The following is a 27,331-nucleotide window of genomic DNA, read 5'->3' on the forward strand; positions in this document are numbered from 1 at the left end:
ACTGGACTGGCAACACCACAGCACTTTACAAAAAAGGCCAGAGCGGACTGTATCTGCTGAGGAGACTCCCCACTTTGGGGTGCAGGAGGCACTCCTGAGGGCATTCTATGACTCTGTGGTGGCATCAGCCATTCTCTATGGAGTGGTGCTGCTGGGGCAGTGGCATTGCAGTGGCAGACAGGAAAAGACTGGACAGGCTGATTAAGAAGGCAAGCTGTGTTCTTTGTTGCCCCCTTTACACCGTGGAGGTGGCGGGAGACAGGAGGATAGTGGCTAAATTATCCTCCATGATGGATGACTCCTCCCAACCCATGCAGGACACTCTGTCAGCACTGAACAGCTTCTCCAGTGACAATCTGCTGCACCCATGCTGCTTCACAGAGAGATACCTCAGGTATTTCCAGTCCACTGCTGTCAGACTCTACAATCAGCACTACTCCCAGTAGACCACATGAACAAAACACACACCAGGGCTAATAAAATGTACAATAAAACATGTGCAATTACTGTAAATACATTTAACTATTAAATATTTACTCTATTTAGTTATTTTTATTATTGTGTGTTAACGTGTGTCCTCAACTTTTCCTTTTATCCCTTTGCTGCTGCAACAGTGTGAATTTCCCCATTTGTGGGATTAATAAAGGATTTTGAATCTTGAATCTTAATTGTTTGTCTACAGTAAAATAACTATCAACTAAAGTTTAACTATCAATGTACCATTAACAAGTGGCAGTTATTATAAAGTGTATATGTTAGTGACTCCTTTAATGTGTTCTCTTGTAATTTTGAGATTGATTTACAAAGAGATTTTGTGTGTTGGTCAGCAGTGTGTGTTTGTGCACACAAGGGGACCATCCTACACAGAACACAGAGACACTGAACCATGCAACCCTAACCAGAATCCAGGATAAAGAGGTTCAGTGAATGTGGTGTTGAAGGTGTATAGGTGGATCAGTGAGTCATAGGAGACTGTATAGAAGGACAAAATGCCAGCAGAACAGTCCACATACACTCCTACTCTATCAGAGATAGAGTAGGAGGAAGAGGAGGAGGAGGAGAGACGTGTTTCTCTTTTATTGTGCCAGACAGAGTAACCACCATCAGAGCAGATCAGACTCCAGGACCGATCATTATATCCAAACAAACAGTCTTCACTGTCTCCTCTCCTCCTGATTCCTCTGTAACTCACTGCTACAGAAACCCCTCCTCCGCTCCTCTCCACCTCCCAGTAACAGCGACCAGTCAGACCACCTCTACACAGCAGCTGACACCAGTCGTCAAACCTTTCTGGATGATCAGGATATGGCTGCTCCTCTTCCACTGCTGTCACCTTCCTGTTGTTGTCAGACAGTTTGAGGTTTCTGTGTGCTGTGTCTGTGTCCAGTGTGAGTTCACAGGAATCTGACGAAGAGAACGAGACACAACACAGCAGCAGTTTATCATCTAATACACCTGATGGTTTATTAGTTGCTTTATTAACAAGCTAATTTAAATTTAAATTTAAACAAGCTAAGTTAATTAGGTCAAAACTTCACAATGAAACATCTCTTTTGAATATTTTTTAAACGAGAATAGAGTGCAGATACACTAGCCTGACGTGGTCATCCTCAGATTCTAGTCAGAATATGAGTCTGAAACTGCTCCGTTGGGCTGTAATTATGGGGCGTGTTTCAACCAAACCAGGAAAGAAAATGCCTCTGCACTCAATTGACTAGACCTACAACCAATCAACTCAGAACTCAACTGTCAACAGAATCGAATGTATCGTCTCCATAGCAACCACTCTTTGTACTTCCGTCCTAACTTCTCTCTCTCTCTCTCTCTCTTCAGTCTCTCTCTCTATCTCGCTCTCTCTCTCTTCAGTCACTCTCTCTCTGTCTCTCTCTCTCTCTTCAGTCACTCTCTCTCTGTCTCTCTCTCTCTCTTCAGTCACTCTTTATCTCGCACAACCATATAACGTTACTGTGCTTTGTTCTGACGCCACTGGACTCTCTCTTCAGTCATTCTATCTTGGCCGTTGAGGCTCCGTCTAAAACTCTGCCATTTTGACTTGCTGTTTGTAACATAAAAATAAAATGGATTATGGATAATTTCTAAAGTTTATAGCTGACTTTACCAGCTGACTTCTCTGTCTTCTCCTGTTGAAACAGGAGACGTCTCTTATGTTCTAAAACCAGCCTCTGCGACTTGAACATGATTATATATGGCATTTCACACTGTTCCTTATGGTCTCCTAATGGGGTATGTAACATTGGTTGGGCTGAAAATGGCCTGGTTGATATTTTATTGGCCCTTATGCATCCCTGTGTTTTGGCCCTATTTGTAACAAGAGCTTTTCTTCCAAATATGGTATGCTCATGAATATTTAGATGAGCTACGCGCTGATTGGTTGAGCGAATCCCCATACACACACATTAGAGACGAGACAGCAGGTCTCATATTCCAGACACTGCAATGTTTCGTTACCAAATTCACTTCACTTCTTTTATGAAAATGTATGGCTAATTGCAAATTTGGTAAGACGTGTCGGACTTTAGGAGCTCCACACAGTCTCATGAGAAAGCGGCAGACTGCTGGGCTCCATACCCAGGGCAAAGTCACCCTTTGTGGATTACTGCATTACCGGGGCTTGGCCGGCTGCCGGCATAACTAGAATATATTTTGAGTTGAGTACAGTTTGAATTTCGTCACGGCAATTATATCACAGCTACCACAAGGTCTTACAAAGCTAACAGTTGTGTCAGATTTCAATTTAAGGCATTTTTTGTGAACGTCAGGGGTCTTGTTAGGAGGAGCAGCTAGCTAGCTATGTGTCCCATTCAATACAATGGGAAAAGATCGCAGCTAGCTAACTACACTTTTAGCATAACTATAGTATATTTACAGTTTGAATTTCGTCACAGCACTTATATTACAGGTTCCCCAAGGTCTTACAAAGCTTAGCTAACACTCAATTTAATGCATTTTTTGGAATTCCAGAGGTCTCGTTAGGAGGAGGTTAGCTAGCTCTCATTGATGGACTCCAGCTCACCAGTAAGAGATTGCGGGCGTAACAAGCTCGCTGACCGCGCTCTCAGTCACACACACCGGCCATTCAGCAGTAAGAGGGAAGGGAGAACAGCCCTGTCAGGGCAGCGGCGTTTGGTAGTCTACCAACCCAGAAAGGGTGAGTTTGCGTGGGTACTGAGCACCGGGCTGCTGGCCGTGATGGAGCTCAATCTACCTCACAGCAGGCCGGGGTCTGTGACGGAGGACAGGCAGGGCGGCGATGTAGCAACCCAGGCAGAACCGGCCGCTGAACTCCGACACACAGTCGGACAAAATTTGCAATTAGGCATACATTTTCGTAAAACGGCCCATATTTGAGCTTTGCATAGTTGATTTCTCGCGTAAAAAAGTTTCAGAAGTGAATTTTGTAATGGAATAGCAGAGATCTGCGCAACCTAGATTCAGAAGACTACCTGATCTCAGGTCAGTTGTGTAGCCTATGTAAATGTTGGGGCGTGCCAAAGAGAGAGACTAGAGCCAAATGAGGAGGAGCCGCCGAGTTGACTTCAACTAGGCGGCTTGTTGAGATTTGCCCGTTTTCAGAGGCAGTTTCAAATTGTAAGATTTGCAGGGGAAAGAGGTGTCAATGGGATTTAGAGGTTCTATGTATGGCCTATTTACCCACCAAACTGTCATTTTTCAATAATGACAAGTTAAATTCGGTTTTGCATTCTATCACCCCTTTAAATTTAACTTCATTCTGTTTTTAAATGTTTCTATGTAAAAAAAACAATTGTTATTCACACGAAAATAAAATGAAATAAAGTGTTACCTGTGTGTAAGTGTTACCTTTGTGTAAGTGTTACCGGTGTTTAAGTGTTACCTTTGTGTGTTACCTGTGTTTAAGTGTTACGTGTTTTTAAGTGTTACCTGTGTGTAAGTGTTACCTGTGTGTGTTACCTGTGTTAAAGTGTTACCTGTAAGTGTTACCTGTGTGTAAGTGTTACCTGTGTGTGTTACCTGTGTTAAAGTGTTACCTGTAAATGTTACCTGTGTTTAAGTGTTACCTGTGTGTGTTACCTGTGTATAAATGTTACCTGTAAGTGTTACCTGTGTGTCAATGTTACCTGTGTGTGTTACCTGTGTGTAAGTGTTACCTGTATGTGTTACCTGTGTGTAAGTGTTACCTGTATGTGTTACCTGTGTGTAAGTGTTACCTGTAAGTGTTACCTGTGTTTAAGTATTACCTGTGTTACCAGTGTGTCAATGTTACCTGTGTGTAAGTGTTACCTGTGTGTAAGTGTTACCTGTGTTTAAGTGTTACCTGATTTTAAGTGTTACCTGTGTGTAAGTGTTACCTGTGTGTGTTAACTGTGTTTAAGTGTTGCCTGTGTTTAAGTGTTACCTGTGTGTAAGTGTTACCTGTGTGTGTTAACTGTGTTTAAGTGTTACCTGTAAGTGTTACCTGTGTGTAAGTGTTACCTGTGATTAAGTGTTATCTTTGTGTTTTACCTGTGTTTAAGTGTTACCTGTTTTTAAGTGTTACCTGTGTAAGTGTTACCTGTGTGTTACCTGTGTGTGTTACCTGTGTGTGTTATCTTTGTGTAAGTGTTACCTGTGTTTGTTACCTGTGTTTAAGTGTTACCTGTTTTTAAGTGGTACCTGTGTGTGTTACCTGTGTCACTTACACACAGGCAACACTTAAACACAGGTAACACACACAGGTACCACTTAAAAACAGGTAACACTTAAACACAGGTAACAAACACAGGTAACACTTACACAAAGATAAGTGTTGCCTGTGTGTAAGTGTTACCTGTAAGCGTTACCTGTGTTTAAGTGTTACCTGTATGTGTTACCTGTGTGTAAGTGTTACCTGTGTTTGTTTTCTTTGTGTAAGTGTTACCTGTGTTTGTTACCTGTTTTTAAGTGTTATCTGTGTGTAAGTGTTACCTGTCTGTGTTACCTGTTTTTAAGTGTTGCCTGTGTGTAAGTATTACCTCTGTGTAAGTGTTACCTGTAAGTGTTACCTGTATGTAAGTGTTACCTGTAAGTGTTACCTGTGTGTAAGTGTTACCTGTATGTGTTACCTGTGTGTAAGTGTTACCTGTGTTTGTTACCTGTTTTTAAGTGTTATCTGTGTGTAAGTGTTACCTGTGTGTGTTACCTGTGTGTAAGTGTTACATGTATGTGTTACCTGTGTGTAAGTGTTACCTGTGTTTGTTACCTGTTTTTAAGTGTTATCTGTGTGTAAGTGTTACCTGTGTGTGTTACCTGTGTTTAAGTGTTGCCTGTGTGTAAGTGTTACATGTGTGTAAGTGTTACCTGTAAGTGTTACCTGTGTGTAAGTGTTACCTGTATTACCTCTGTGTAAGTGTTACCTGTAAGTGTTACTGTTATATAATATAAAATAAGTGGAGCAGTGTGCTAGTTTATTTTGTATACTTATTTATTTTTCTTGCTTTAAAATGCTATTGTTTGCTGTGGTTTTCCTATTGTTTGCTGTGGTTTTCATATATTGTTTGCTGTGATTTTCTTATATTGTTTGCTGTGGTTTTACGTTATATATGCTGTGGACTATTTATTTTCCTCTCTCTCTCACAACCTGCAACAATAGACACTAATTGACACACCTGTAGAACCCCGTTCATCAGCTCTGATTTGCCAGCTGATCAGACCACTCCCAATAAAAGGAAGCTAGATCTCTTACCAGAAAACGCGCTGGACGGATGGACGTGCTGTACGCTTTATGGAGTAGCAGCGGATCGGATTGCTGAGCTTCTGTTCTCTCGGAGTCACTGCTGGCTGGATTTCCTGTGCCCTGCTGGAGCCGATCCCTAGACTCTGCAATGTCAACGCTCGCAAAACTCCAATTGAAGGGAAGTGGTCCTTGTTATCCCTCACTGATACATGTTTAGCTTGTTTCGGCATTTGAGCTCGAGCCGTTGTTAGTAGATGTAAATTTCTGTGAAGGTGCCAGATCCAGCAGCTGACGACAGCAGCGGAGGCGCAATATTGTTGATGGGCCTACATGAAGTGTATAAAAGGAAAGTCATCACTTTTATCACCTGACACTGTTTTGAAGTTGCCGGACAAGGACCGGGCTGCGATTGATTATATCATTTCCTTACTGACAGAAGCAGAGCGGCACCCCGGAATTCCTGGTCCCGGACTTCTGGATGTGGAACGGACTATTTGAAGCACCGTGGGAGCGAGACATTCTGTGCCGGCGGCAGAGGAAAACCCGGAGCTAACTCCAGTCTGGACTGAACTTGGATAGGCTTTTACCCTGGGACAGAGAATTGAATCATTCCTTGGGTTTAATTGTCTCCTGGGTTTTAAAAGTAGCAAACTTCTTCTAAAAGCAGCTGTTACATTAGTGGCGTTGTCGGCAGGATTCCCTTTCCACACCGCACAGTGTAGAATGGCAGATGAAAATGGAGGGCAGCCTGAAGGTCCAGGGTGTAGTGTGTCACAAGGAACTGGGGCCAGGCTAGAAAATGTTCCACCTAGTCAGCCTGTGATAAATGCAATGATGATGCCTTGGTTTATGGGAGTCCCATGGATCCCAAGGTTTAATGGTGACTCAAGTAAAATTTTGTTTTTCTGAATGGAGTGGGCAGGTCCAGGCTATGCTGAGGGCACAAGGGTGGGGCACTTGAGGGAGACGCAAAGAGGGAGATGAGGCTACTGAACCCAGGAAGACTCTCCACAAGTGTAGACATGCTGCAGGAGCTAAAGAGACTGTATGGGCGTGTAACACCAGTAGCCCAACTACGGGCACAATATTTTAAATGTCTCCAACAGGAAGAGGAAACTGTTGCTGCTTTCATTCTTCGTCTCCGGGAGTTATTCTCCGCGTGGAAGGAGCAGGAACCAGCGGGCTCTGCCCAGGACCAGATGACTATTAGGGACCAGCTTGTCCTGGGCTTGAGGCCTGGTGTGGTGCAACAAGAACTCCAAAGGCAGGTGTGTAGAACGCCTACATTGACCTTCACTGAAGTGTGTAGTGAAGTGAAAGCATTAGAAGCTGAGCTGAAGATGGAGCCTGTCTGTGCCTCACGTATCTCTGTGCCACAGCCAAACCCATCCATGGTCGCACCTAGCCTAGAGGAGTGGAGGGAGACAGTAAGAGCCGAACTCAGACAAGAAATTACAGACCAATTTTCTGTTCTTAAAGAAACCCTAACTGATGAGATTAAATGCCAATTCTCTTCTCAGACTATGGTGCGTAGAGACCCGGCCTTATCCCCTAGGGGGGCTGTTCGGGAAGGCCATACATTACCTCCCCTAGGCGCCACCACACTCTGGAATGGGATGACCGGGGTAAACCAATCTGCAGAGGCTGTGGGAAAGCTGGTCACATCCAGAGGTACTGTCAACAGGGGAGGAGGCAGTTAAACTAGCTGCCCCGACCACCGAGAGCCAGGTGGTTGGGGAGGGGGATCAGGGGGACCAAACGGACAAACCATCCCTGGTGGGGACGTGTCCAGGAGTTGAAGTTGTTGTTGCAGGAGTGAAATTGCCCTGCTTGCTTGATACAGGCTCACAAGTTACGCTGTTCAGTGAAACGTTTTTCCAGAAATGGCTGAGTGGGGAGCGGAAGCGAAACCCACAAGATCTGCACTGGCTTTCTCTAAAAGCAGCTAATGGACTACAGATCCCATATACTGGCTACGCCATCTTGGATTTTTCAGTGGGAGGAGTCACCGTGCCAGGTAAAGGGGTTATCATTGTAAAGGATGAGTGCCTGAGTGCTGAAAGGGGTATCCTAGGGATGAATGTCATTTCACATTGCTGGAAAGAGCTGTTTCAGGGAGTCCACCCTGGCCTGACTGTCTTTGGTGCAACTATGTCACGTGAAGCAAAGGGGGAATGGGAGCGTGCTTTTGCTGTCTGTCAAAAAGTTTCACAGGATGAATCATCCGATGGACAGATTGGAGTGGCCAGGTTAACCTGCCAAGACCCAGTCTATTTGCCTCCTAACAGCGAGATGGTGCTGTGGACACACCTCTATGGTGCGAAGACCAGGTCAGATTTTTGTGCTTTGGTGGAAGGCCCAGAACAAGATGACGAGTGGCAGATGGCCCGAACTGTTACTACTGTGGTGAAAGGACGCCTCCCTATAAGGGTACGTAACCTTAATCCTTACCCCGTATTGATACCTCAACGGCGCCCCCTTGCTAATGTCTTCCAGGTTGACCCAAAGCAGATTTGAGGGGAAAAGGACCTTGTCTTGAAGACCGTAGATCCAGGTGTGGTGGAAGTGGATGTACAAACCAACCACATCAGCACATAAGAACAGCATCCAGTCGACCTACTGAAAGGTGATGGCTTAACAGCAGACCAACAACAGCAGATGGACTCACTGTTACAGCGATGGAGAGACATCTTTGCAGCGGTTGATGAGGACTTTGGCCAGACCAGTGCAGTCCTCCACTCAATACCTACAGGTTCTGCACCACCCAGCAGGGAGCGCTACAGGCCAGTTCCACCAAGCCTTTACCCTGAATTGAGAGAACTTCTGCAAAACATGCTGGATAATGATGTCATAAAGGAAAGCTCCAGCCCTTGGGCAGCACCAATTGTCCTTGTGAAGAAGGATGGATCTTGGCGTTTCTGCGTAGACTACAGGAAGCTCAACGCCCTAACCCACAAAGATGCCTACCCCTTGCCAAGGATAGAAGAATCCCTCACCAGTCTCAAGCAAGCTGCTTGGTATTCTACCCTTGACCTGGCCAGTGGATATTGGCAAGTAGATGTGGACCCGAGGGATCGAGAGAAGACTGCATTCACCACCCCCCTGGGCTTGTACAAGTTTCAAAGGATGCCCTTTGGCCTTTGTAATGCACATGCAACATTTCAATGTCTGATGCAGTGGTGCCTGGGCGGGCAGGTTCATGACTCTCTCCTGATCTACTTGGATGATGTTGTTGTATACTCCCCGGACTTTGACACTCACATCAACCATCTGAAGCAGGTTTTTGAGAAGCTTGCATCCCATGGCTTAAAGTTGCAGCCCCACAAATGCAGCCTGTTCCAGAGGAAAGTCACTTACCTTGGCCATGTCATCTCCGGTGAGGGGATATCCACAGATCCTGAAAAGACAGCTGTCGTTGAGAACTGGCCCATCCCCTCTACCATTAAGCAGGTATGATCATTCCTGGGGTTTGTGGGGTACTACAGAAGGTTTGTGAAAGGTTTTCCCAAAATGGCCGCACCCCTGAATGCTCTCCTAGTAGGTTCTGCTAGCATGCGGAAAGGAAATGCTGCCATTGACTGGACCTCAGACTGCCAGATGGCATTTGACTCATTGAAGACTGCTCTGGTGAGTGCCCCTATCTTGGCATATGCAGACTTCTCAAAACCCTTCCATCTTTACACTGACGCCAGTCTGGGGGGGGTTGGGGTTTGTGTTGGCACAGCTACAGGATGGTAGAGAGAGAGTTGTAGCTTACGCCAGCAGGGGCCTAAATCCCAACGAGAGGAACGATCAAAACTACAGTTCTTTTAAACTGGAGTTTTTAGCCCTTAAATGGGCTGTGACTGAAAAGTTTAAAGACTATCTGTGGGGGAATAAATTCCTGGCCTTTACGGATAATAACCCTGTCGTCCACCTGAATACAGCACACTTGGGGGCTACAGAACAGCGGTGGGCAGCACAACTGGCAAATTTTGATTTTGAGCTTAAGTATCGCCCTGGTGCTTCCAATCGTAATGCTGATGTTTTGTCCAGGTTACCACAGGAAATGGGATCTGACCAGCAGGCCCAAGTGGGGACAGCCGTGGTGGAGTCAGAGGCCAGCACAGAAGCCGAAGACAATTGGAAGGATTGGCAAGAGAGAGACCAGATGGTGGCCCAAATGAAGGGTTGGGTGGATGGAAATCTCTTTCCGGGAGCTGAGGAGAGGAAAGTGTGCCTGCCTGCAACAAAACGCCTTCTAAGGGAATGGAGCAGACTACACATCCAGGAGGGTGTGTTAAAGCGGAAGGCCCAAGAGCGCCATACAGGGTTGAGCCTCCACCAGATCGTGGTTCCTACAGACAGGACTCATAAGTTGTGGGAGAAGTATCACAACGCCTCAGGCCATATGGGGATAGCCAAAATCAAGGGCTTGCTAAGAAAAACCTTCTACTGGCCCAGGATGGGTGCTGACTTGCAAGAATGGGCATCTACATGTCCAACTTGCACCCAACAGAAAAGAGGACCAGAGGTAAGGGCACCTTTGGTGCCTATTCTTACATCATATCCTTTGGAAACTGTTTCAATCGACTATTTGTCGCTTGGTAGGCATGGTGACGCTTATCCTTATCTGTTGGTAATAACTGATCTGTTCTCAAAGTACGGATGGGCTGTCCCTACAAAGGACCAGACGGCAGCCACTACGACACGTGCCCTTTGGCGACACCTCATTCAGCCATGGGGATGTCCAGAACGAATCCTCTCAGATCAAGGAGCAGCCTTTAAGTCAACCATGATGGCACAGCTGTGCCGTCTGTATGGGTGTACCAAAATCCGAACTACACCCTACAGGCCCCAAGGAAATGGGGCCTGTGAAAGGTTTAACAAGACTGTTCTGTCTCTTTTAGGAGCATTGAGCCCAGAAGACCAAGTGCGGTGGCCAGATCACTTGCCAACTCTCCTGCAGATGTATAACAACACCCCTCATGAGACCACAGGATTGACCCCCCACTTTGTCATGTTTCGCCGACACGCCCACCTGCCAGTTGAAACGGCTGTCAGTGCACCTCCATTGACCCAAAGACAAGACTTGGAGGGTTGGGTTTATCAACACAACCAGACCCTACAGAGAGTCTACAGACAGGTGGCAGCAAAAACCAGAGAGAGCAGAATGCGGGACAAGGCCAGGTATGATCAGAAAACAAAGAATCTGCCCTTGTTGCCCAGAGAGAGAGTGCTCTCAAGGGGAAGTTGGCACCTCACTGGCAGCCCCAACTTTATGTGGTTATTGACCAACTACGCCCAGGCCTGCCAGTTTTTCAGATAAAGCCTAAAGAAAAGGAAGGCCCCATCAGGACAATCCATCGGAATCACCTAAGGCCTTGCCTTTTCAATCCCCCTGAGGAGCCTCAACAAGCCCCAGAGACTGAAAAAGGGGGAACCCCAATATTTCAAATGCCTTGCATCCTGGGCCTTTGTTGTTACCTCTGACCTTTGTGCCCATAGCATGTGACCCTCCTGCAGTTTCAGTGGACGATGATCCAATAGCCGCTATTGTGAGACTTGAGCCAGGAGATGTATCCCCGCTGCGTAGGTCCCAGAGACAAAATAGGGGTAGGCCTCCAGACAGGTATGGACACTAAGACTTTGTCGGGACAACAATTGTTAAAGGGGGGGAGGAGTGTCATATAATATAAAATAAGTGGAGCAGTGTGATTGAGCTAGTTTATTTTGTATACTTATTTATTTTTCTTGCTTTAAAATGTTATTGTTTGCTGTGGTTTTCCTATTGTTTGTTGTGATTTTCTTATGTTGTTTGCTGTGGTTTTACGTTATATGTGCTGTGGACTATTTATTTTCCTCTCTCTCACAACCTGCAACAATAGACACTAATTGACACACCTGTAGAACCCCATTCATCAGCTCTGATTTGCCAGCTGATCAGACCACTCCCAATAAAAGGAAGCTAGATCTCTTGCCAGGAAGACGCGCTGGACGGATGGACGTGCTGTACGCTTTACGGAGTAGCAGCGGATCGGATTGCTGAGCTTCTGTTCTCTCGGAGTCACTGCTGGCTGGATTTCCTGTGCCCTGCTGGAGCCGATCCCTAGACTCTGCAATGTCAACGCTCGCAAAACTCCGATTGAAGGGAAGTGGTCCTTGTTATCCCTCACTGATACATGTTTAGCTTGTTTCGGCATTTGAGCTCGAGCCGTTGTTAGTAGATGTCAATTTCTGTGAAGGTGCCAGATCCAGCAGCTGACACCAGAGCAGCGGAGGCGCAATATTGTTGATGGGCCTACATGAAGTGTATAAAAGGAAAGTCGTCACTTTTATCACCTGACACTGTTTTGAAGTTGCCAGACAAGGACCGGGCTGCGATTGATTATATCATTTCCAGAGCAGAGCGTCACCCCGGAATTCCTGGTCCCGGACTTCTGGATGTGGAACGGACTATTTGAAGCACCGTGGGAGCGAGACATTCTGTGCTGGTGGCAGAGGAATATATATATATATATATATATCTTTTGTCTGGTCATTCCTCGCTGTGTTGGTGTGGCCCAGGAATCTAGTTTTATTTAAAAGTAGCAAACTTCTTCTAAAAGCAGCTGTTAAATTAGCTGTGTGTAAGTGTTACCTGTGTGTAAGTGTTACCTGTGTGTAAGTGTTACCTGTGTGTAAGTGTTACTTTAGCTTAGCCATTAGCAACGGCTAATTCCTCTCCCTCTCTTGCTCTGTGTGTCAGATGTTTAGCTATTCCTCTGCCTCCTTTAGTGATAAAGATACATTTAATAAATGTAGTTTATTCACTGCTCTGGAGGCAAGGCTTAGTGAGTTTGAGGCACGGCTCCGCACCATGGAATCAAAATCATATGCTTCCGTAGCTAGCCAGCTCTCCATTGCTGGTGCGGACCAACATAATGTAGCTTCTGTAAGCAGTCCCCCAGCAGTCATCCCTAGCCTCGCTATGGACTACTTCAGATTTTGTTTCTCCTCTCAAAAAGAAGATCATAAATCAAAGGAAACTAGCACCTTGGTATAACTCGCAAACTTACAAATTAAAACAAAGCTCGCGAAAACTTGAAAGTAAATCGCGTTCCACCAAACTGGAAGAATCTCATTTAGATTGGCAAGACAGTCTGAAAACATATAGGAAGGCCCTCAGAAATGCCAGATTAGACTATTACTCATAGACTAATAAAGTAAATAAGAACAACCCAAGATTTCTTTTCAACATGGTAGCCAGGCTGACAGTCACAGCTCTACTGAGCCATCTATTCCTATAACTCATAGTAGTGATGACTTTATTAGCTTCTTTATTAATAAAATTATAACAATGAAAGATAACCTTCATCATCTATACTATATTCTATATTCTCAGGCGGAAGAATATAGTACTTGGGCGGAGTGATATGCTCGCAGCAAGCCTGTCTGAGAATATAGTTCCCGGTTTGTTTACTGTTAGAAGACGGCTGTGTCTCATGTTACGTTGTTTTTTGTACACGCTGTGACTATACAAATCACAACATGTAAATAGGAACATGTTGGCGTTATTTTGTCACTTTTGTCACAATTTGGAGCAGTAGGCTAGTTGGAACCAGTTACCTGCAGGATCTATGCTAGGCTAAGCTAATGCTGGAGCCGTCAGACAGCGTTACAGCACGCACGGAGATGAGAAGGGTATGTATCGACTTGTCTTACTCTGGGGGTTACGGTGAATAAGCTAAATTCCCAATAAGTCGGCGTGTTCCTTTAACACTTCATTACTAGATCTGATCAATATGTCTTTATTAACAGGTTATCTACTGCAGTCATTTAATTAAAGTAGCAGTAATAAAACCTCTTCTGAAAAAACCCACCCTCGATACTGAGGTCTTAGCCAACTAAAGACCTATATCTAATCTCCCCTTCCTCTCCAAGATCATTGAGAAGGTAGTCACTAATACGCTATTTGACTTTCTACATAGCAATAGTTTTTTTCAGGACTTTCAGTCAGGATTTAGAAGGCATCATAGCACAGAGACGGCACTGGTGAAAATTAATAACAACCTACCTAACTGCTTCAGACAAAGGACTTGTCTCCGTAATTGTCTTATTAGATCTTAGTGCTGCATGCAATATTACTGACCATACGATCCTGTTGCAGAGATTGGAACATTTAGTTGGCATAAAGGAATCACACTAATCTGGTTTAAGTCCTGTTTATCTGATCAATCTCTCTATTTGTTAATGTTAACAAAGAATCCTCAATTAACTTTCTCTGTTATGTGGATGACACCCAATTATACTTATCAATTAAGCCAGACGAAACCAGTCAGTTAACTAAACTCCAAGCATGCATCAAAGATATAAAATCATGGATGACCTACAATTTTCTGATGTTAAACAAAAAAAACTGAAGTGATTGTGCTGGGCCCTAAAGACCTCCGAACCTCATTATCTAAAGACTCTGGATGGTATTGCCCTGGCCTCCAGCACTATTGTCAGAAATCTAGGAGTTATTTTTGATCAGGATATATCCTTTAACGCCCATCTAAAACAAACCTCAAGAACAGCCTTTTTTCACCTTCGTAAGATTTCCAAAATTAGGAATATCCTGTCTCAACACGATGCTGAAAAACTAGTCCATGCATTCGTTACTTCCAGGCTGGACTATTGTAATTCCTTACTATCAGGTTGCTCAAATGAGTCCCTTAAGACTCTCCAGCTGATCCAGGATGCTGCAGCGCATGTTCTGACAAGAACTAAGAAAGAGATCATATTTCTACTGTATTAGCTTCTCTGCATTGGCTTCCTGTAAAATCCAGGATTGAATTTAAAATCCTTCGTCTGACCTACAAAGCTCTAAATGGTCAAGCACCATCATATCTTGAAGAGCTCTTAGTACCTTATTGCCCCACTAGAGCACTGCGCTCCCAGAATGCAGAGTTACTTGTGGTTCCTAGAGTCTCTAAAAGTAGAATGGGAGCCAGAGCCTTCACCTACCAAGCTCCTCTCCTATGGAACCAGGTCCCAGTCTGGGTTTGGGGGGCAGACACCGTCACCAAATTTAAGCTTATAGTTAGGGAGTGAGGAGTTGCAACGTTCAGCCAGACCAGCGGGAGAGGGTGTGTGTCTGCACCCCTTCTCTTCTCTGCTTCTCTTCATAGTCGTCAGACTCATCTACCATATAATCAATGATATAATCAAAGTAGAAGGATGCAGACCAGTACAGCCCAATCCGGTTGGGAAGAGTTATAGCCCAACCAGGCTCCTCTCCTTAACCTGTCTGTCTTAATTATGCTGTTATAGTTTTAGACTTATAGTCCTTATTTTTGCCTGGGTCTGGCCAAGGTTTCTCCCCAAAAGGAAGTTTTTCTCACCACCATGGTTTCTCCCCAAAAGGGACTTTTGGTCAAGAGGTCAAGAGGTCAGTTCAATTACTGTGTCAGTTCCTCCATTCTTCCATCTCATACAATCTCACAGTCTACCAAGGAAGATGGGGTGTGTGGGGGGGGAGACATGACATGAATTATGTCATACAATTAACAAGGAAATATTAATTTAGTTATTTATCTATTCATATTACATATTAAGGCGAGACACGGCAGGCAAAAACATAATTTTTCTTTCACTGGTCAATTTTGAGATTTTGGGCTATTTGTCTTCAATAACATCTATTCTTTCAGACTTGTGGTGAAAAAAAAGTAAAAAAAATACACATTTAGGTCTTTATTTTACTACACTTTGTTTGTTTGCGTCTGTAGATTTCTCCTAAATTCAACAAAAGTTGGCGTTCTAAATCATCCCGCTGCTCCCCGATCGCTGTCTGCACCCTGTCATCACATATATCGTTGGAAAGCTCTCTCTCTCCTGTACAATGCTGTCGGATCCAAATATGGTCATTTCCTTTTTATCAGCAACCAATCGTGAAAGTAAAAGGGATTTAACTCTAAATGTGCAATCTCATTGGCTTATGCCAATTTCTGACAACGTGATTCGTTCAGAATGGTCACGTGACGCACTCTGACATTTCCGCGGTAGCTCAAAATGTCGAAAGAAGACGAAAACACAGGGGATTACGAACTAAGACAGCAGATGATGAAATGTCTTCACATAGTACGCTGATGTGTAACTGTCATTCAGAAAACAGGATTGTTCAGACAGCGGAGGTAATCAGACTGACTCTCTCTCTCAAAGAAGTTTACAGAAATCCATAGCCTACATGTCATATATTAAATATACAGATGTCACATACATACTTTACTGATCGTGATACAACTATATTACAAAACAATTACATTACACAACAGTTACAGTTTTTGTATAATATAATTACTATATAATACTAAACAAATATGTAAATTTTGGGATCCTAAAGTGGTTGTGAGTCCCTCAGGCTGTGGCAGACAGATCCATATTTAGCTGTCAGTGGAGCTGCTGTCACCTCTCCTAGGAGAACTTCTGGCTTCTTTTCTGGTGTTAACTTTGGGAAGCTTTATTTTTTTGGCTATTTTTCCAAGGTGTAAAACTAAACAATTTCTTAGTGAAGATAGTTTTTCCCAGTGGAGGAGGAAGTGTATCTCTGTCTGACCCAGTTGGTGGTCACTGAGCCTGTATTTGGTCAGGATCCGTCTCTTCTTCGTATCTCTGCCAGTGTGCAGATACTATGTCAAATAACAATTTAGTCTACTGTGTTTGCTTTCTCCAATGTTCTAAATATTGGTCTTTCATAATTAGTTTTGTTCTGTTGTGTTTTTATGAACCAGTGCTGATGGAGCCTGGTTAGGTAGCTTCACCATCAGCTGACTGAGGGGACTGTTTTGTGTGGGAAAGTAAGCTTGAGGCAGCAGCAAGTATGGCCATCTCCACCTTCAGAAGAATCTAAGCATAGCTAAAATAGCCTACATATGCTGCTGGAGTGGACAATTAGACTTTAGAAAGCTGTGACATCTATTGTTGGTCTTGTTCTGTGTCCATACAACTGTCTAGCGTGGGTTTTGTCGGCAACTTTGTGCATGATACGCCATATACACCAGATGGTGAGGTGGTGAACTGAAGTCAGACTGCAGAGAGTAAATGGGAATAACTATAAGAGTAGAAAAAATAAAAATATTGATGCCTCACACATCTTTTCACTCCATATCATCCACGTTACCATGAAGATTAAATCCAGCAGTGTTATTTGCGCTTGTACTCCGTGATAACTGTTCCATAAACTGAAATCTTCAATAAAAATTTGTTCTTAATATTTAATCGGCGCAATTTCGCCGTTACATTGTCCGCTACGGAGCGCAGGAGGAGGAGATGGTCCGACTACATGGAATACAGGATATCATCAAATACCCTACCATTAGATAACGGCAGAACACAGTGTAAATAACTAAATATATGTCTTTAAAACTATGCATATATCATCAAATGTCAAAGTCTGAAAATACAGCTGTTAAGCTCTCACGCAATCTTTACCCTTAATGTCCTCGTTATCAGTCCGAACTTTAAAACTGTTAACAAAACCTTCATGAAGAAAAGTGTGTTTGCCTATTAGACTTTGTTTCGTCTTCAGATTGTATTGCTGTGTTGGCAAGGTGTTAACAATCACAAATTGCTGTAAACATATAAATACTGCGGTGACCCCGTGCGTAATGCTGCATGATGGCACTGCTGGCTAACTATTGGCTAACCCCCAATGGAAGAATCAGGAGAGAAAGAGACTTCAAGGACCATGACGATGACTGGCTAATTTGCCGATTTAGATTCCCTAAAGCTGAGTTCGTGGATCTATGTACTGAATTGGGTCCAGTAGAGAGGACAACGCATCAGAACCGGGCCATCCCGGTCCAAATACAGGTCCTCGCCACTCTGGGGGAAACCGGCTGTTTCCAGAGGGAAATGTCAGACAGCTAATTGTTTTTTTAAATAAATATTATATATAATCTTCAACTTCATTACTAAGGCTTGTTTGGATATAATATACAGTTCTGTTAAATCTTATTATATACGTCTGGTATATCGAAGCTGTCCCCGAGTGCCGTAATGCCTGCCGTTTTTAAAGATTTTATTAATAAAGGTAGTCTATAATTCTGGTTTCCCTACACTGTGCGACAACAGGCCGAAATTATAATTCAATTGGCAGCAATTCCCGAGCGTCTGAGCGGTTTATTTATTTATTTATTTATTTTCTCCGCCAGTCGTCATGATTCGGTGTAACGAAAGAACTGCCAGGGTCATTAACATACTGATCAGCATTCACGAGGTGCTTTACATTGACTATTTATGGTTAAAAATGGGCGTGTAGAGGGCGGGATAAGAGGCTGATCCACGTACGCACGCTTGTACTCAATCTGTGATTTATAAAGGGAACATTGCTTACAGGTGTGCGTACACACGGTTTTATAAATCTGACTTTTTTTCGGCGTACGTACACTTATAGTAAGGATCCTACGCAGTTTTATAAATGAGACCCCTGAGCATCTGTTTTTGAGCAATGTTTTCCAATAGAAATTAAATTAAATTAAATTAAATTCCCCTATTTAAATCTTTAAATGATGTTTTCTCAAAATGAGTTTTTTTGTCATTCTCAAGTATAAACATCTCAGCCTATGTAGCATCTATGTACAAAAAACTTTCCAGTTATACATTTAGCAGTATTCTGAAGATATTTACAGAGTGATTTGTTAATACATCATTCCTGGCCTGATTTATGTCACATTTCGGAAAATGTGGTCTTTGACCGTATTTTGTGTTAAAGCAATCAAAAATTATCCACAGTTTGTGACTTCTGTTTCTCTGTGTGAATAGTTTTGACAATTTTATTTCCGTTTTAACAGATGCTTGTTACCAATCGAAAAAAAATACTAACGCAGTACTAATCCTACTGTAAAATGTTGTGCCTTGCTTTTATGAATCAAAGTGAAAGCACACTCACACTTCCTCAGACCAGGTTTCAGCCTCTGCGCTCCACAATGATCCAGCCTGGAGGAAGAAACAAAGTCAGAATGAACCTTCAGAAGCTTCCTTATCTCTCATCTTTAAAATATATCAAACATCTCAGGTTTTTAAGGTCAAATATTAACTCTGAACATCAACATAATCGAGATGTCCTCAAAGTGCTCCAATGAGAATGTAACTTATTAATAGAAGTTGAGTCTCAGCAGGGACAAGATTCTCAGCACTGTTACTGTCACACTGTACACACTGTGAACCAACCGTGAGCTCTACTGTCTGTTCATACCTTAGAGTGTCCAGTCTCCAGTGTGGATCCACCCATTTATCTGAAAGCAGCATCACTCCTGAGTCTCCTGGATGATTGTAGCTCAGGTCCAACCCTCTCAGATGGGATGGGTTGGAGCTCAGAGCTGAGGCCAGAGAAGTGCAGCCTTCCTCTGTGATATGACAGCCTGACAAACTGGACACACACACACACACACACACACACACACACACACACACACACACACACACAAAATGACTTAAATTTACAATAAAAATAATGAATTAATTTTCATCATGTCTTTCGTCAGTGTAACTGTCCTAGTTTTAGCTAAATGTTAAATTGTCTCATCAGTCCACTTCTTTGAAATACATAGTTGATAAACCGTCAAATGCCACCAGAATTTGACACAAAGTAATTTGTCTTAAATCTGCATTCATTTATTTTTGACCTCTCACTCAACTGGCAAACAACTGCAGTGGTCCAAAGCCAGTCCAACAAAAGAGCAAAATAAAGCAGAAGAATCTGGGGAAATACTGGATTTAAAAGTTGGCATAGAACCTGACAAAGTAATTTGACTTAAGTTGGTATAGCCCTAAGGCTTTCTCTATCACAGCTGGTAGACAGCAGACATCTGCTGCACTGGGAATAATATGTGAGTGAATCACAGAGAATCATACAGAATTCTGAGGTTAAAAAAATGGGCTAAGTCTTTACAAACCCTTAAGAAAAATATTTGGCTCATGTTGAACTTTCTTTACCAGCTAGTGTCTAACTGTGTCTGTCTGCTGTCTGCTGCTGGGCAGGTAGTGTACAGTGGGTTTATCAGAGCTTGTTGGATGGAAACAGCTGCATGCTGCTGCTGAAGAAGATGCTGATGAGAGTAGTGAGACTGAATCAAAAGTTGTGGGCCGTGAAAAATAAACAATTGGCTGAAACATGTTGGGTATATTTTATAAAATACATTAACTTGTATATCAAGCAACATTTAAATGGTTATTTGTTTAAAAGAAGCTGAATCCTGACCTGAGAGTCTCCAGTTTACAGTGTTGACTCTTTATTCCACCAGAGAGCAGCTTCACTCCTGAATCGTGCAAGTCGTTGTTACTCAGGTCCAGCTCTCTCAGACTAGAGGACTTGGAGGTGAGAACTGAGGACAGAGCTTCACAGCTTCTCTCTGACAGGTTACAGCCACTCAGCCTAAACATATGTGCAGAACATATGTAAAAAAACATTACTATCTCTATTTGATATTACTTACACACATTTAGATAGGCATTACTATTAAGAAAGAAAAATAGCTAATTGACTGTGTGACAGATCTGGTTCCCCCTTTACAGGTTTATTATTCCTGACCTGAGAGTCTCCAGTTTACAGTGTGCAATCCCGAGTCCAGCAGAAAGAAGCTTCCCTCCTGTATCAGTGAGGTTGTTGTTACTCAGGTCCAGCTCTCTCAGACTAGAGGACTCTGAGCTGAGAACTGAGGACAGATCTTCACAGCTTATCTCTGACAGATCACAGCAACTCAGCCTAAACATATGAACAGAACATAAGTGCAAACATGTTTATGTATTTAATAGGACTTACGTTTATATTTAGGTAGCTACCAGGAAAAGAAAAATGACATCACCACATAGTCAACTGGCTGTTTCCTAGACTCTCTCAAAGAAGTGAGAATGACCCCTCTCCAAAAGAAAGCCACACTCAACCTGTCTGAAGTTAACAACAACAGACCTGTCTCTCTTCTTCCGTTTTCTCAAAAACACTCAAACATGCTCTCTTCAACCAACTCTCTTATCTTCACCAGAACAACCTTCTTGATCCCAAAATTTTTTTTTTAAGGCAGGCCAGTCAACCAAACCTGTCCTCATTCCTGTCATTGAGCGGCTTGAAACTGCTAGAGCAGCCTCTCTCCCCTCTGTGGTCATCCCTCTGGACCTTTCTGCTGCATTTGAAACCGTGAACCACCAGAACCTTTTCCAGCTGGGACGAGGCCTCGGGGAAGACCCAGGACTAGGTGGAGGGATTATATCTCCAACCTGGCCTGGGATCTCCTCGAGATCCCCCAGTTGGGAGCTGGTTAATGCGGCTCGGGAAAGGGAAGTTTGGGGTCCCCTGCTGGAGCTGCTGCCCCCGTGACCCGACCCCGGATAAGCGGACAAATATGGATGGATGGATGGGATCTTTGTCTCAGTTTCTGCACACTCTCTGCTCACATCTTACCTCAAAGGCCGCACCTACCAGGTAACTTTGAGAGAATCTGTGTAAGATCCTTGTCCACTCAAAATGGGATCCTTCAAGGTTCTGGCCTGGGCCCCCTCCTCTTCTCTCTGTACACCAACTCCCTCTTGGTTATGTTTTTCACTCACATTTTCTTTCTACCACAACTATGCAGATGACACCCGACTAATTCTTTTCCCCAGTCTGAAACACAAGTACCAGCAAGTATCTCTGCCTGTCTGACTGACATCTCTCATTGAATGTCCACACACCACTTGAAACTCAGCCTTCACAAGACTGAGCTGCTTTTCCTTCCAGGGAAGGGCTCTTCCACCCAGACCGAGAACTCTGTGGTAGTCCCTACCAGGACTACCTGGACACTCAATGGCCAGTTCTCCCTCACTGCCAACATTGCTGCAAGAACCTGATCATGTAGATACATGCTGCATAACCTCAGAAGGATACAGCCTTTTCTGACCCTCAGGTTCTGGTCCAGGCTCTTGTCACTAGCCAATATTCTTGCTGCTCCTTCCCTGCGAGGGACACCTATTGTCACTCAACAAAATCCAGACTTGTTGCTGTGCTGCCTCCTAAATGGTGGAATAAGCAACTCCTTGACATCAGGACAGCCGAAAGTCTACACATCCTCCACCGCAGGCTAAAAACACATCTCTTCCAACTGCACCTAAGAAGATGATGGTGTTATAAAATAAATTACACTTACATGTTGTATTTTACCTTATTTTAAGCTAATGTACTTCTATGTGATTCCTGCTCTTCTTAGTTTTACCTACATGGTTGATTGCACTTGACAGTCACTGTAATTCACTTTGAGTAAAAGCATGAGCTAAATAAAATGTGGATAAAATGTGGAAAATGTAATATAATGGATCACATTATATTCCTGACCTGAGAGTCTCCAGTTTACAGTGTGGACTCTTCAGTGCAGTAGAAAGCAGCTTCACTTCTGATCTGTATTTGAAATGACTTACACATCTACAACACATCACATTTCTACGGTTGTCCAGACTGTGTCAATGATTCAAACACAATAAATGTATGTCTTGTATTGTGTATTTTACTGGAGTCAGAAAACAAATATAGTTTTATAGAAAAAAGAATATAGTCACATCTGTTGGATTCCAATCATTCACACTAATTAATTTCAGCCTCAAATGAACTACAAAGTGGCAGATCTTTTTTTCTTCATTTGGCTGCATTAATCTGTGGAGGTACAATGAAACTGAAGAAACAATTTGCAGGTTTTTCAATTGATCAACTAATCAATTTTTTGACTAAATCTTGACTATCAGTTGACTAAAACATTCATTAGTTGAGAACAACCATACATATCTGATACAGTTAGTATCTTCTGTAATCGGTGCACTTACAGAGCTGTTTTGGAGGCTTTGACCACTGGCAGCAGCCTCAGAAGAGCCTCCTCTGAAGCAGAGTATTTCTTCAGGTCAAACACGTCCAGATCTTCTTCTGATGACAGTAAGATGAAGCCCAGAGCTGACCACTGAGCAGGAGACAGTTTATCTGTGGAGAGACTTCCTGAACTCAGGGCCTGTTGAATCTCCTCCACTAGAGAATGATCATTCAGTTCATTCAGACAGTGGAACAGATTTATGCTTTTCTCTGTAGACAGATTCTCACTGATCTTCATCTTGATGTACTCAACTGTATCCTGATAGGTCTGTGAGCTACTTCCTGTCTGAGCATGCAGGTCTTTGAGGAGATCCTGATTGGTCTGCAGAGAAAGACCCAGAAGGAAGCGAAGGAACAAGTCCAGGTGTCCGTTTGGACTCTGTAAGGCCTTGTCAATAGCAAACCTGTGGACCTTAGACATCATAGATTTTTTGCTGAAAACCATTTGTCCTTTTTCACGCAAACTTTGCCCAAACATCACATTCTTGTTTCTGTTAATGACTGCCCTCTCTACATGAAGAGCAGCCAGAAACTCTTGAACACTTAGATGGACGAAGCTAAACATCTTATTTTTGTCATTCTTTCCCCGACTTTCCTTTTTGAAGATCTCTGTGAACACTCCTGAGAACACAGACGCGCCACTGACGTCAATGCCACTCTCTTTGAGATCTTTCTCGTAGAAGATCAGGTTGCCCTTTTCCAACTGATGGTAAGCCAGTTTTGCTAATGACTCAATGTACTGAATGCACTTTTTTTGGTCATACTTGTCTTTTGTCTGATGAATCTGAAATTTTAGGAATTCTGCGTACATCTCAGTCAGGGTCTTGGGCAGCTCTCCTCCCTCTCTGGTTTTCATCACTTCCTCCAGAACTGTAGCAGTGATCCAGCAGAAGACTGGGATGTGGCACATTATGTGGAGGCTTCGTGATGTCTTGATGTGGGAGATGATTCTGCTGGCCTGCTCCTGATCTGTGTATCTTTTTCTAAAGTACTCCTCCTTCTGTGGGTCAGTGAACCCTCTGACCTCTGTCACGATGTCTACAAAATCAGAATGGATCTGATTGGCTGCTGCAGGTCGTGTGGTTATCCAGATGCGAGCAGAGGGAAGCAGTTTCTTCTTGATGAGGTTCGTCAGCAGCTCATCCACTGAGGTCGGCGCTGTCACATCAATTTTAACTGCCTTGTTTTCATTCGTGGAGCAGTCCAGATCAAGGCGGCTCTCATCCAGTCCGTCCAAAACAAACAGAAGTTTGAATTCACTCTTGTCAAAGTTGGTGTTTCCTGATGACTGCAGAGCTGTAAAGATGTAATTAAGAGCTTCTTCTTTGATGTCTCTGGTCTCCCAGATACATTCCTGAATGAGCTCTGCCAAACATACCTTCTCTCCCTTCCATGAATTCAGCTCGCGGAAGGTGAAGGGGAAAACAAGATGCACATCTTTATTGGTTTCTCTTTTACACCAGTCAAACACAAACTTATGCACAAGAAATGTTTTTCCAATTCCTGCGATTCCCTTGGTCAGCACTGTTCTTATGGGTCTGTCTTTTCCAGAGGGGTGTTTGAACATGTCACAAGGTTCAATTGTTGTCTCTGTATCTGCTGGCTTCACTGTCTCAATCTGCATGACCTCATGCTGTGTGTTGATGTGTATGTCACCCCCAGCTGTGACAGACAGATGTGTGTACATCTTATCCAGAGGTTGTTTCACCTCCGTCAACCCTTCTTGTAGTTGCAAGTAACGGTCTATGAGGTTTGGCTGAATCTTTTCTTGGTATTCTGAGATGTGCCGTGCTGGCTTTGGTACCGGAACCATTCCGTCTGTGTTGAACACAAATATAAAAAATATAAAGTATGAGGGTGTTTGTCTACAGATGTAGAAGCATTATAGCCCGGTTGATATGTTCACTTTTTTATGAAAGCATGGAATGTGGGACACAGAATGGGGCCGTGAACATTTTTAGAAATTGAGCCATCGCAAAGACTCCTTGAGGTGGCCATGGCTTCCATTTTATTTCTGCCATAACCAAATAATGCACATTGCATCATATCTCCTTAACCACACATGAACACAGAATACGTGAGTTTTGATTGTAAACTATTAACTGTTCAGGTGCATAGTTAGTTGGGATGAATTTAGTGACATTGTTAAAGAAAATATCAGTACCCGAGGACATAGGTTAGATTTTATCATATTATGTCTATTGCAATAATGTTGTAATGTTTGTTCACTAACCCGGATGATATGGTGACTGTAAAGAGTAGAACTAAATAGAGAAGGAGCGCATTTTAATTCCTGATCCCATCGGAATAATTCTCTGTTCTCCATTAGCTTTGTGTTGCCTGAAGGTTCCTTCTTGTTAATGCCGTCTGCTAGTAAAAAAAAGAAAGGCTGTTTGGTGGAATGACCTACAAAGTTTTTGTGCACTGCCGAACCGAAAACACAGATTCTTGTTAATTTACTAATCTATACATTGCAACGATTCATCCAAACAACAAACAAAAAATAATTCTGCATCTACAAATATGACTTCAGTCAATTTTGTTGGATTTGCACTCTAATAATTCATAGTTATTCTACACTAATGCTTGTTTTATGTTGAAAGGCCAGAGTGTGGCTACAGTTTGACTGCTGCCTTTGCTCACTCCTTGTAAACTCCCAATATGGATCATTGTTACAATAAAACAATATTGTGTATTTTGGTTAAAAAAAGAGGAATCATTGATAACTTTTGGGATATGGTTTTGGTATATATTAGTTATTGTTCTTAAATTATGAAACATACAAATCTGATATTTAAAGTAAAATTATTTCATTCAAACAACAGCCATCTGGTAACAAGTGTGTTTACTCTTCGTGTTCATGTTGTAGTAACCTGGGGCCTGTTGCACAAAACCAGGATAAGGGATTAAGCCAGGATATTCAAGTTATCCTGGATGAATTTAGCTTTGATTTGGTTGCACAAAAGCAGGTTGAATCAAACCCAGCCAAGTAACCATGGAGATTTATTCTTTGCAGCTAGCCTGGTCCAGAGCAGGCTAACAGGCAGGCTAAGATTAATCCTGAGTCTTATGTGTTAAATCAGCTGCCGCTCTGATCCAAAATAATCGTGTTTAACAGTTATTCCGTTGTCTTCTGAATGTGTTCTGCTTTATTTTTATTAACATGCATTACTTGTCACTATTGTTGTCACAAGTTTGGTTTGAATCCTACTATTGCAGTTGTTTGGATGGTAAGAAATGGTTGCACTGCCACAGGAGATAAAGTGGGACAATGCTGCTCTCCCCGTGAATTTGCCCCGTGCAACGTGGAGAGGCGGGGGGAGGTAGGGGGATCCTCCTACACCGTGCAGCGGACTCTAAAGGAGACTTTTAGCGTCAATAACGACAACAATGGCACCTGACCAAATGTCCGTATTTTATGAGATGGGAGTGGGAATGTGTTTGATTGGCACAAAGCTTCTTAATCTTTTTATTTTGGTGCCGTCACTTGACATGTTCGAGCTTGGGAGTGAGAAAAAAACCATGAATAATAACAGGCTATATTGTTTTACAGATATGCTTACAGTGTGTATTGAGTAGTCACTTCTTTTTCTAGGTTTTATCCAGTCATGTTTGTTCTGTATGAACATTAAGTGTAGAAAGATATTTAGAATTAGACATAGCTTATAGATATTGGTGCATATGGTTGTAAAACATATTCTCGCATTATGAATAAGGGTTTGAAATTAAGCCTAGTCCTTAGGGTAAATTTCCCGAGGAACATTAATTCCCTCTGCTCACTTTTAAAGCAAAGTAAGCTAAATAATAATACATTTTATTTATATACTGCTTTACAGGCTATTCAAAGACACTTTACAGTAAAACCAGCACATTTAGCACATAAAAACAGATACAGCAAGAAAACACATAAAACAAGCATATTAAAAGCAATTAAAACAGAGTGTACAACTTTGTAAAAATGTGGAGTGACTAGTAAGTAGATCTTTTTAAATTCTTACGCATTCAGTCGGTCCGCTATTGTCTGTCTGGCTTTTTTCTCTCTGTCTGATAACAATAGCCGTATTTCCCTTTTTGCATATTATATGTTTTACCGTGAACGTGCACTTATCCCAGCTATCTACAACTGGCTTGACATAGCTTCACCTTCTCATCCTGGCTCGGCAAATGTGCAACCGATTAAGCCGCAATGAGCAGACCACACTAAGTCAAGCTGCGCTTTTTCAGTTAACCTGGATTTCTTCATTCTACTTTTGTGCAACAGACCCCTGAACATTTCCCAGCCATGTTTAGTGGGCTATTTTCTGCGTACATTTTGAAATTCACATACGATGTGGCTTCAGAAAATATTTAAATATTTAAATTTAAGACAGACTTTTTGAGAAAATTCCTACACACACACACACACACACACACACACACACACACACACACACACACATACAATACCTTCGGTTTTGGGAGAAACGGCTTTCGTCTCATCTGTCCAGTCAGGAGACGTGACTGAAACACAAACATGCAACAGCTCTTGAGAAATGCAAAATAATTGAAGGCATTTCGTTAAATACAATTTAAGCATGTACGTAGTTAAACATGAATAAGGCTTTATTTAATTTAAGAATTCAGGGGAAAAATTACCAAATGTGTTGCTGACATTAAGCGTTATATTGTCTGCCTTCACATCTGTAAACTGAGGTGAGCTGACGACACCTCCATACTGGGCGGAGACTGCTGGGCTTCCTGCCCCCCTCTGAGTTTCAGCTGATTGAGAATAGACAAAATAATCAGAAACCAGAACTCATCACCTCCTGAACTGC

General features: G+C 42.9%; 1 protein-coding gene across 1 annotated transcript; it reads right to left on the minus strand.

Annotated features, from left to right (window-relative positions):
- Window positions 1–859: 859 nt before the first annotated feature.
- On the minus strand, window positions 860–24,330 carry LOC114569564 (protein NLRC3-like). The gene is made up of 9 exons (XM_028599488.1): window positions 23,896–24,330; window positions 22,736–23,805; window positions 21,996–22,058; window positions 21,565–21,619; window positions 20,728–20,879; window positions 19,893–19,988; window positions 18,888–19,061; window positions 18,582–18,628; window positions 860–1,404 (listed from the first exon to the last, which is right to left on the minus strand). The coding sequence occupies exons 1-9, from the start codon at window positions 24,328–24,330 to the stop codon at window positions 860–862; spliced, it is 2,637 nt and encodes an 878-aa protein (XP_028455289.1).
- Between the last annotated feature and the right edge of the window lie 3,001 nt (window positions 24,331–27,331).

Source organism: Perca flavescens, chromosome 2 (assembly GCF_004354835.1).
Source record: "Perca flavescens isolate YP-PL-M2 chromosome 2, PFLA_1.0, whole genome shotgun sequence".
NCBI lineage: Eukaryota > Metazoa > Chordata > Actinopteri > Perciformes > Percidae > Perca > Perca flavescens.

Coding starts and splice junctions, on each gene's coding strand:
- LOC114569564 (XM_028599488.1), bottom strand. CDS start 24,330: ATGGTTCCGGTACCAAAGCCAGCACGGCACATCTCAGAATACCAAGAA. Junction 20,880..21,564: donor GCCTGGACCAGAACCTGAGG/GTCAGAAAAGGC, acceptor CCCTCCACCTAG/TCCTGGGTCTTCCCCGAGGC. Junction 19,989..20,727: donor AATGACAGGAATGAGGACAG/GTTTGGTTGACT, acceptor CTCTAGTCTGAG/AGAGCTGGACCTGAGTAACA.